Source organism: Atta cephalotes (genome assembly GCF_000143395.1).
Source record: "Atta cephalotes unplaced genomic scaffold scaffold00037, whole genome shotgun sequence".
NCBI lineage: Eukaryota > Metazoa > Arthropoda > Insecta > Hymenoptera > Formicidae > Atta > Atta cephalotes.
Genome location: NW_012130101.1, coordinates 2,451,431 through 2,463,032, shown reverse-complemented (window position 1 = coordinate 2,463,032; position 11,602 = coordinate 2,451,431). Strand labels below are relative to the sequence as shown.

General features: G+C 31.8%; 2 protein-coding genes across 2 annotated transcripts in view; one reads left to right on the top strand and one right to left on the bottom strand.

Moving 5' to 3' along the window:
* Positions 1-1,637, bottom strand: part of LOC105621843 (nucleoprotein TPR) — a 12,415-nt gene extending 10,778 nt beyond the window's left edge. Inside the window, exons 1-3 of the mRNA XM_012203282.1 lie at positions 1,466-1,637; positions 1,026-1,188; positions 716-937 (exon numbers count right to left, since the gene is read on the bottom strand). Of these exons, the coding sequence (XP_012058672.1) occupies positions 716-937; positions 1,026-1,188; positions 1,466-1,637 (557 nt within the window). The remainder of the gene's footprint in view (positions 1-715; positions 938-1,025; positions 1,189-1,465) is intronic.
* Positions 1,638-4,010: 2,373 nt separating this feature from the next.
* The window catches only part of LOC105621842 (DEAD-box ATP-dependent RNA helicase 20-like), a 24,034-nt gene continuing 16,442 nt past the window's right edge, over positions 4,011-11,602 (top strand). Inside the window, exon 1 of the mRNA XM_012203281.1 lies at positions 4,011-4,031. Within this exon, the coding sequence (XP_012058671.1) occupies positions 4,011-4,031 (21 nt within the window). The remainder of the gene's footprint in view (positions 4,032-11,602) is intronic.

Sequence of the window (11,602 nt, the reverse complement as noted above, 5' to 3'; positions counted from 1 at the left end):
ATATATATATATATATATATATATATATATATATATATATAGTACATCAAATTCACATGAATTATTATATATTATTATAAATAAGCCAGATGAGTCCAATTTGAACTCCGGAGCCAAAACGCAAAGCCATCGACGCAAAAAAAAATTACAATGTAAGACTTTTAACGAAAGATTGTAAAGTGTCGATATGCATCTAAATGACGCTCATCAACACTTTATAGTTTTAAAATCTTACATTGATTTGTTTTACGTCAATGGCTTTGCATTTCGGCTCTGGAGCTCAAATTGGACAGGCCTGATTTAAGCATGATTTAAAGATTCAGTTTTGACTTTTATTTTCCCATTTCCTATTTGTTGTTTTCACTAGTATGACTCAATAAAGATTCTTATTTTCAAGTATTCATTAGTCGAGCGCAAGCATGGCATGGCAGACAGCGCACTGATCTATCATGCCACATATTCTAGGTTTAATCTTGATAAGAACTAAAATATTTATACTCGTGTCTCCTCTCGGAAAAGATTGACAACCTTCCGAGAGTATCCTTGCTCACAGAAAACACTTCTCTAAAAATCCACCGTTCAGAACTGACATTAAAACTGTAGGTTTCACATGCTTGTGGTAATTGAATAATTAACGTGAAGATGACAAATATATGAGAAAGATGTAACATAGGCCTAATATAAATGGAAGTTTTCATTTTTCTTTTTGATTTACTTGAAGTCCAAGGTCATTTCTCGACTACGGATTTCCTCTGTGTCAGCCAGAGTTTGACATTTGGATGCAATGGCAGTTTGAAGCTGATTACTTAAAGATGATAATTCGGTACGCATTCTTTCAATCTCAGTATCCCGTCTTTCCACTTGCAGCTGCAGTGCACTTGCCTCATCTGTGGCTATATCTCTTTGTCTACGTAATTCACTATTTTCCTTCTCCAATCTATAATTTATAATAATAATTGTCATTAAAATATTACAAATGATTTTTTTCACTAAACAAGCAAATATTAAAATTATATATAACATACCGTTTGATAGATTCCTGTAATCTGTGTACTTCTATTTTCACTTCCTCAAGATTGCTACAAATTTCTGTATTGCTCTTTTCCGTGAGCTCTAACTTTCCTTTATATTCTTCAAGATCTAACTTCTGTTCTGCAAGTTCTTTCTGCGCCTTCTCCAAATTTTGCTCTATAAATCAAGATATTATTTTTACATAAAATTCCTGTTATTTATTTAATCACGCAAGTCAAGTATTTTAGATAAATTTTAGTATTGGCAGAGGTTACTATCGATATTTAAAATTAAACAAATTTAGAATATTTTCAGTAAATAATGAAAGCATTAATAGAAAAAAAATTAAATTTGAAAAAAGACAAACAAAAAATTGAAGTTTCTGGAATAGATATATAAAAACATATTCCCGAAATATTCGGAAGTGTGACCTTCAAACCGGCGTCCAACTTACCTAAGCATTTTCGGTTCGTCTCGAAAACCGCCTTGGCGGTAATAAATTCCTCAAATCTGTTATTAAAATGTACATTGATCTTTCTCACTAATTCTCTCGGGATTTGTGTTAGCTCTTCGTCGTTCGCAATTTCTAGAAGAACGTTATGATCGTTCTCCTCGATCACTTCCATGTTGTTCGAATTATTTATAATCAATAATGAATCAATCAGGCTAGATAACCAGTATTCTCACACTTCAAGATAAAAATATGGAATCTTCTTCAGCAGCCACCACATTTGCGTCTTTGTGCTACTGACGGTTTTCACAATTTTACAACAAACGGCATTCACCTTTTCTAACCGCTTCGTCGTTACCAATCGTCACAATCATCAATCATGATGGAATACTGGAAATGATGGAATGATGAAATTGAAGCATTGCGCATGATGAGATAGAAGTGGTGAATTTCGACCAATCAGATTACCAGCGGTAGCACTGCATGGGCTGCCGTCAGCCATAAGGGAAATTTTCATGAGCTGCTCAAACCGACTGTTTCAACGACAAAAAGAAACCATTGACAAAATATTTGTCCATTGAAAAAACCATTGAAAAAATAGCGGACAAATTGAATATTTCTGATTTATTTATGTCTACATAACTTGCGAATCATTTGGGAAAATTTGGGAAAAGCATTTACACATTTTAATAGTATTCTTCTTGTTATTAATAAATTTTATTATGCGTCAAGATAGCAGACAGCGATTTTATTTAATATGTTTTACATATGGGATCGATTAGAAATCCTTTGGAGAAGACGTCTTCATTATTATTTTCATTTGGGAAAAGTTACTATTTAGTAATTCAATAGATTTATCTCGGATTTATAATAGATTGTTAAGCCTTAAACCGGAATTAAGGAATGGAATCACAATCAATTGTTCTTCTCGCACTCGACTGTAGTAGATCAATTTCTTACGGCTTAAGATTAAAACATCTATTATAGATCCGGACTTAGGCCGAAATCACTATGCATTGAAAATTAAGAATGAAGATTAAAGATTGAAATTTCACCAATGAGGACAAAGAAATTCTTGCTCCTTTTGTTCTGATTGGTCAAACTTCAATCTTTCAATCTTCAAACTCATTCCTCAATGCGTAGTCTGATTCCGGCCTACACATTATAAAAACGAACAAAGCCTGGTGTAATGGGTATAGTATAATGAATATAGTAAATCTAAAATCGTCAAAAATTAACCAATTAGCCCGAATCTAATTATGCGTAGTAAGAAATTATGTGTAATAAGAAATCAACTTTATCATAAACTTAATTATATTCGATTAATTTTCATTACATTCAACTGTGATCGGTCAATTTCGTATGACTTAAGACTTTCTACATTTATTGTATCATCCGAGTAAAGTATGCGAACGCAGTCTAACATTGGAGTATTCGGATTTCGAAGTAAACTTTGAACATAAAAATATAAAATAAAGAAGAAAATTTGTTAGAACATGTAATTTTCTTAATTTGTAAATATTATTATTATTTAAATACATTTCCAAAAAAAAAATTGTTATATTTATTTTTTATTTTCGTTATTTTTTAGCAAAGACGGACAAATATAATATGTACACATACATAATATATATATATATGTGTGTGTGTGTGTGTGTGTGTGTGTGTGTGTACACATACACACACACACATATATATATATATATACATATAATAGCTGTATTCCAAATTCACTGTTAGTGCTGAAAATGTATAATACACGTTATGTAAACTATAGACTTTTTAGCATTGACAGTAAATTTTGGAACACAGTCAATACGTATATGTCAGAAATATTATATGGGTGTGTTCCGATATTGCCAGTACTGGCAGTACTGAAAAATTGTTCTGCTATTACTACGCAGCGCGCTGCGACAGCGTCTAGTTCCCTCAATGATCTAGTTTTCACCGAGAGTTTAAACTGATCAGAATATAAGGGGCTCCGCACAATAAAAGGAACAAGGAACAGAGAAAATTTCAATCTATCAGAAACTGTGTATTCTACATGATTTCTGATAGGTTGAAATTCCCTGTTCCCTAAGAACCAATTAATTATAGTCGAGTATTCCCTTGTTGTTTAACTGTAACAGGGGAATACTCGACTGTAGTTAGTTCTTATATTTTGATCCGGATTAAATCTTCGGTGGAAATTAGGCCAATAACGTCATAAATAATAGCCATATTAGCTGCTTTCCATTTACATCGATTCTCAGATAATTCTCACTTGTGACGTCATAAGTTTAATTAAATACACGTTCCTTTTACAATCTGATTAATTGAATTTAATTGAATTTTTGCCTATAATAATCTGCACAAGATCGAGACCGTGTGCTTAATAATGATGAGTCTCATAAACTCACTATAAAAATTAGGTTCGAACCTGTGTTGTCTGTGATAACTTTTTACCAAACTAAGCAAATAATGATGTCATTAATTTGAGTATAAAATACTTAGCCCACTTCAGACTCAGTTTCAGCTTATGTGCAAGTGGAAAGCAACTATTGCCACTATGACTACTGCGGCTTTCGAGGTAAGACACTTATAGTGCAATATGACGTCGCTTAAAGAAGCATAATGCGTCGAAATATTCGATCCATGAAATAAGAAAATATATACATTATATTTAACTGCAGAAAATGCATATATTTATTTTACCGAAAATGACTCTTGAATTCCACATCTGAATATTTATTAACTGTGTCCATATAAGGTAATCATTTATAATAATTAGAATACGGTCATCACCTCCGATTTTGATGAAATTTGACTTATTCAACGCATTTTTACATAAAACAAAAGAATCTGTAAGAAAAAAACATTAGGATAGATCGAGATATTAATCGTTAAAGTTGTCGATTGAAACTAGAAGGAAATCCATCATATCGACGAGATGCAGCGACATCTATCAAAGAGAAACTTGAAAGAGGACATGACGACCCAAAACCTGTAACCGCAAAATGCTGCCGCGCACTACTGCCCTCTAACAAAGTGGATGTAAACTACATAGCAACATCCACTTGTCTTAGGGTACATCGTTCATTTTTCAAGGCTGAAGATGATAAATCGATATTTAATTCATATAATCGTGCCATGTGTGCGCGACAGCATTTTGGATCGTCATATTCTCTCTCAAGGCTTAAATACATATGAGATATAATATCGAACTTACACTCCAGAGCTCTGATTGGATTGCTCGTTATTCCCTGTTGCCTGTGTCTATTGCCTGTGCCTATTGTTTAAGCCTTCAGGTTTCTCTCTGCATGTACAAATATTTTGGTCACATCCGCATGCGTTGTGATCATGTGCACATTTTGTTTTAGTAACTACGCTAGAAATCGAATGATTGTAGTGAACTTCGCATACGTAAATGCTATTTCAAAGAATTTCCTGCACGTTTAAAGAAATGTTAGATCTAAACTTTAATATAAAAAAGTAATTTTCTTTAATATATATTCATAATTCACAATTACTCATTCACAATTATATTCTCTACTTGACAAACAAATTGTTTTACAAATAAATTAGGTGCGTTCGGCAATGTAAATCAGAGATGCGAGCTAGCAGATGACGAGCTTGCTCACGTGATCTTCGAGTGCCAAGAATTAATTCCGAATGATATAGAACTGTAAACTGTCCTTTAAGATTAGATTATAAAATGAAATTATTTATTTTTATGAAATAAATAAAAATACTCTATTAATTGAAAATTTCTTTTGTTTTACTAAAAACTGATAATAGTCTCTATATTAAAAATAGATCGTTATACATGAATCTAGCAGCTCATACACAAGGTATTTTTTTAAAAGAAAATACTATATTGCAAAATAAAATAAAATTGAATTGAATTTCAGCAATTTGAAATTTATAAGTTATATCACTTGATTATATTCGTTAGAGTCTTTAATATATTAATACAGTTTGATTTTATTTCATTCTGTATGTGCAACATGAGCTTCAATCTAAAAATTAACTAACAAATTCTTTGTTTTCAAATATGTAACCTCAAATTCATAAAGAGGATAAGAATTAAAAACTTATTTTCCTCGTTAAATATTACATAATGTATTCCATCAATTTTTATTTGATAATATTTATTTAAGCGTTTGTAGACTCAGACATTATAACAGTTCAAACGTATTATTTGTAAAATAGATCGAAGTATTGAAAGAGATAAATGTACGTGTTAACGAATCAGGTGACATTATCATAAATATACAGATTATGAATTTAATTTAGGCGCATTACAAAATACAAAATCTGCATTAGCTCTGCAAGATCGGTCTTTGTACCTGGAGTGGATCGAGCAGCTCTAGAAATGTTAATACCGAACGCAGATGAGATGACATGTAGCAGAAAGATGCGAATTGCCGAACGATTTTCGAAGAGCAAACGGACGCCTCCGATTTGCAATGCATCTATTCTCTACTTTACAAATACAAATTTGTATTTGTAAAGCAGAGAATTTATTTTTAAAACAATTTGTTTGCCAAACAGAGAATTTGTTCATACATGTCGCTGCATCTCATCGATATGATAGATTTCCTAACCTCGTCAACTTTAATGCTTAATCTCTCGGTTCGCCGTCCTAACTTTTTTTTTGATTCTTTCGTTTTGTAAAAATGCATCGAATAAGCCTAATTTCATCAAAATCAGAGGTGATGACCGTATTATAAATAATTATTATATAATAATATAATAGCTCAATAATTTAAAAACAAATTAAAAAAAAAGGATTCAGAAATTTGACCTATAAAATTGGTAGATAAATGAAAAAAATGTCTTAATAAATTAATTATGAAATTTAATAATATGTCGGCTAACAACACAAACGTTTCGATCGGATCATTATCAATATTTACAAAATATGTCTAAACGATAAAAAAACATAATATAAAATCGATCGAAAATTGAAAATATATTTTGCATAACTATACAATTGTTGGTATCAATAAATTAAAAAGGATCTTTATCTTGTTAGTTAAACTGAACAGTTAGTTAAACTAACATACATAAAATACATACATTAGAATTTGCCAGAAAAGTAAAAATTTATACTATAGACGGTCGATGGCAAACGAAAATATACTTCGCAAGACATCTAACTATTGATATCAATAATTAAAGAATCTTCATTTTGTTAGTAAAATTGTACAGCAAAAGAACGTCGGTGTATGATTATATATTAATATCCAGAACGTAATATAACGCATTACAGCTATAAATATAATAATGTAAATTATAAGAATGACAGAAAAATATAATATGATGGGACAATACAATAATGATATAAATTAAAAATGTACAATGTAAATTTATCTATTCAATTAAAATAATTAAATACTCTTTAAAATTAAATAAGAAAAATATTTTTCATAATTGTAGTTGAGAGTTTAGTCCAAAAAAATTAAATAATATGAATAAAATGCAATAGACAATACGATAAGAGAAAGATCGATGTCTCTTATCTTTGACGTAGTTTAGACAAAATAAATTTAAAATTTTTTTCTTTCAGAGAAAGAAAGTAAAGTTAATGTTAGAAAATAGTGGGAAGTGAGATTAAAGAGGGGGAGATAGATAGAAGAAACATAAGAGGGGGAGATATATAGAGAGAAAAAAAAGATAATTATGAGGAAGAAAGAGATTGTATGATTTGTGAATAGGATTCTGGTAATGATTCAGTATTATTTTGTTTATTTGAACCTTGTTTTTGTCTTTTAATATGAATCATTTCAGATACCAAGCTTTTGATATAAGAAGACTCACTGTCTAAAAATCTTCACATCATTCCATCTGAAATTATGATTAAAATTAACGCAATGATCAGATATAACAGATGGAAAATCTGTCTTTTTATTGATTTATCCGAAATATGTTCACGCAATCTAATATTTAGTTTTCTTCTTTTTTTTTTTTGACAAAATAGCTGGCGTCACAATCATCACATCAGATCTTATATACAACATTTTGATTCAAAAGTAATTCCAACTTATCTTTATCCTTACCTTTCTTAATAAAATTTTTTTAAGATATTGATGATAGTGAAAGCTAGTTTATAATGAAACATGTTAGAGATAGATAGAAAATTTTCTGAAATGGAATGTACATAGGGAATTGTAAAATATTTTTCTTTAATTTGTAAATTATGTGTAGTATTTTTATCGGTATAGGAGTTTACGTGTTAAAAGTTAAAACATTGAAAGTGAATATCTCCATTTTGACATCGCTAGGATCTTTGAAATTTTAACACATACATAAAATTATTTTAAACATGATATTCAAATTTAAAAAAAAACTGTAGAAACTCAATTTCTCGGAGAAATACCCAGGGCTGCGTTGGATTCCCATCTGCTCTCCGGATGTGATATTATCCTTATTGTTTGTACCGAACGTTAAACAAAGACATGACACCCGAAGAGCACCCAGGTGGGAATCCGAACGCAGCTTACATTCGTTTACGCAATAACTAGCGCATCCACTGCTTTCTCATCTGCTAGCCACCTAAATCTGTTAGTAACCTAAATTTACCGAACGAACTTTTGCATAAATAGCTGAGAACTGTTTACAGTGTATTAGCTTCTGCATACTGGACGCAGAAACGTTTACTGCGCGGCAAAATGTGATGCGGTAGCCAATAAACTTACAGTTCCTAATATTTATTGGTTACTGCGTCTCATTTTGTCGCGCGGCAAACGTTTCCGTGTCCAATGTGCAAGAGCCATAAGTGGCTCTGCACAATAAAAGGGACAAGAAATAAAAAACAGAGAATAAGAATTTCAATCTATCAGAAACTGAAATATTCTACAATATATGATTTCTGATAGGTTGAAATTCTTATTCTCTGTTCTCTGTTCCCTGTTTCTTTTATTGTGCGGAGCCCCTATGTAAAGAGAATGGGAAAATCGAAAATCCATCGAAGCTTTATGAATAATTAAAATGTAATATTTTTAGATTATTTAAAAGATTATACTTTTATTAAGATATTAATTTTATTGATATAAAAACAATAAATATTTTACAAATATTTAATTTATTAATTTTATTATCGTAAATTAAATAAATTTATCTAATATTTATATTAAAAAACTTTTATATACATATATATATTTATATATATATTTATATATATTTATATATATTTATATTATACAAAATTTATTGTCGTAAATATGAATTAGCAAACTTTTCTACTATATATAATATCTCACCTTGCATTATTTTTATTTTACTAGGATCGATTTTCACAAGTTCTTCACTCTTTTCACTTAATATTTTAATAAAATTCATTTTCAGTAACACAACCAGTTATTAGCTGGCGATATTACGAGCAACAAGATAATAACGAGATCTACGAAGAGCGAGACTACAATGCAATTTGTCATTCGTTTAAAGGTGCCTTTTTATATGCAGCACTCTGCGGCAGCAAAAATATCACGTAATGCAAATTTTTCATAATTGCTTCCGCTGTATTTATTGCGCATGAAAAGGAATAACAGCAATATCATATGTATTAAAGTTTAACCTCAAACATGTGTCTTTTATTTGCTTAGCTCGAAAATTAATATGGAAAACTTAAAAAAATAGAAAGTTGTGATATGATAACTATCATTTCAGATAATTATTTAATAGCGTTTTCTCTTGGATGTACTATCGCCCACCAGTGTATGTACTGTTTTCATGTCTGGTGATAAGCGAACTCATTCGGTGTATCATGTTTCCATGATTACGGTGTAGTGCAAATTTTATGCACAAAGTGGGATTTTATTACATCGTCTCAAAGGGACGATATAGAGCCATTTAAGATAACATTTAAGGCCGCAGCACAGACTTTTGCATAAAACATAATGCATAGTGCATAAGGGAATCAAACAATCGAAATTCTTCTTTTCTATGGAATGGGAGAAAAGGAAAAATTCTGATTAGTTGATTCTCTTATACGTCTGTGCTGCGGCCATTAAAATTTGAAAATGAAAGTCAAGCGGGATCATTTTAGCACAATAATTATGTAATGTATACTATGGTGTGCATTTAGCTGAGTGTAGCGCTTACACACAACTGGTGCGGTGCGAGGCTGCACCCAATACTATATATCTCAAGAGAAAACGCTATTAGAATTTAGAATATTCCCATTACTACAATCTTAATAAAAATGTATGTACTCATTGTATATGTATTTAATTTTCACATTTTTTGCAAATATTGCAAATTTCTAAGCTTTCTAAGTTTCAAATTCTTTACTACTCATTATTCATTTGGTTGAACTTCAATGAGATGCGGCAAAATGTATTTAGCGTCGTAAGTGCGTCATCTCAAAATAGTAAAATTTTTAACCAATAGCAACGAATTGCTGCAGCGTGTTGCGTATGAAGTCAGCTTTATGACAGTACTACGAGCAGAGCATCCTAAGCAGGACTTCTGAGATAACTGCGCAAATGGTATACATTTCTGCGTAAACGAACGAGAAATTGTGCTACAGTCGCCCAAGTAGAATAGATGAACGATAACTGCATAAATGAATATATCTTAATGTTTTCTTTCAAATTAATAGTGAGGACATTTAATGGCGAAGCCAATCAGCATTAGGCAGTAATTCTCTTTATATCCACTCTACGATGAAGGAGCATTTATATTGGCCATAACCGTATGCTATAATCTGTAAGAATTGCATAGACTTATAAAATAGACGGAGCCTTTATACGAAAGAAACTGAAGACAACATCGAAGACAGACATAGTTGTTCTCTCTTTTACAGTGAGCGGTGGGGGGCCAATCAGCTTGAGCCTCGTAAGCCACAACTCTCGAACATCTATCTTCGTTGCTCTCGGCCACTTCTCAGCTTGCCGCGGCGACCAATCAATTTACCACTAGGAAAGAAGAAAACTACTCCGCGATTATTTCTTTCTCTTTCTATCAAGTTTTCTTTAGCTTATCTCTCTCGTATACTCGAATGCTCCGTCTATCTTATAAATCTATGAGGAATTGAGAAAATTCATTGAATTAGCATTTGGAGCCAAAATGACGGCAGTTCGCGGTACTTTGTTAATCTAGTGACTTTACGTCGCTCGTAACACACCTGGTGTCGTTTGTTGAAAAGCTCTCTGAATCTACCCTGATAAACCAATCAGCGCATGCTCTGCTTTTCCTGGTCGATGTTGCTTGAGATGAGAATACATTTCTCCTTCTCTAAACCTCTAGATCTCCTAGTCTGTCCGTTTCCGTCCGGTCGGAGTTTCTTGTCATCCATAGCGGCTCCAGTTCGCCGGTTCCTGTGGATCGAGTCCGTGGACATACTTTGTGCCGCGCCGAGCTCCCGAGACACCTTGTTTCGTCGCTCCGCGCGACAGTCTCATCGTACCAAGTACAAATCCCCGACATTCAGGCTGTTGGAAATTGATTAGACATACTGTGCTTCTGTGTCATTCAAGTCCAGCACAGCTTTTCCTGCCGACCCGGAACGACATACACTAAAATGTACAACGGATACTCGCAAGTTCACAGCAAGTATGTCTATCGATCAACCGATGTCCTTGATGACGTTCTAGATTAATTTGTTATCTAAAAACGCGGAAGGGCTGGCTTTGCTACGAGTGCAAACTCGATCTCTCTCTGCTCAGCAGCCGCCATTTTAGCCAAAGCTTGTGGTTGCTCCATTTTCTATTAAATTATCCGACGGATATTTGTGAATTCTGTGCCCGGCGGATTTTACCTAATAACTACTGAAAAAACAATTATAGAAATACATGATTGTTTTAGGAACTAGATACATATGATACCAAGATGGTATCATGAGAGTCAAATGTGACCAAGCCAGATATTTTTTTTTTTTATTAGACTCATTTTTACTGACAAAGACATTATAAAACCATCTCTCGATTTTGAAGGGGATGTGCAGGTAGATCAGTTATTGAAAAATATTATACAGTTTGTCGTTAAAGATAAGAACCCATGCGGTTCAGCCAGTATAATTAGTTTTCAAGATATACCCTGATATTTAAATAATTATTATATATATATTCTATATATATTATATATATTATATATATATATATATATATATATATTATATATATATATATATATATATATATATATACTGATATNTAC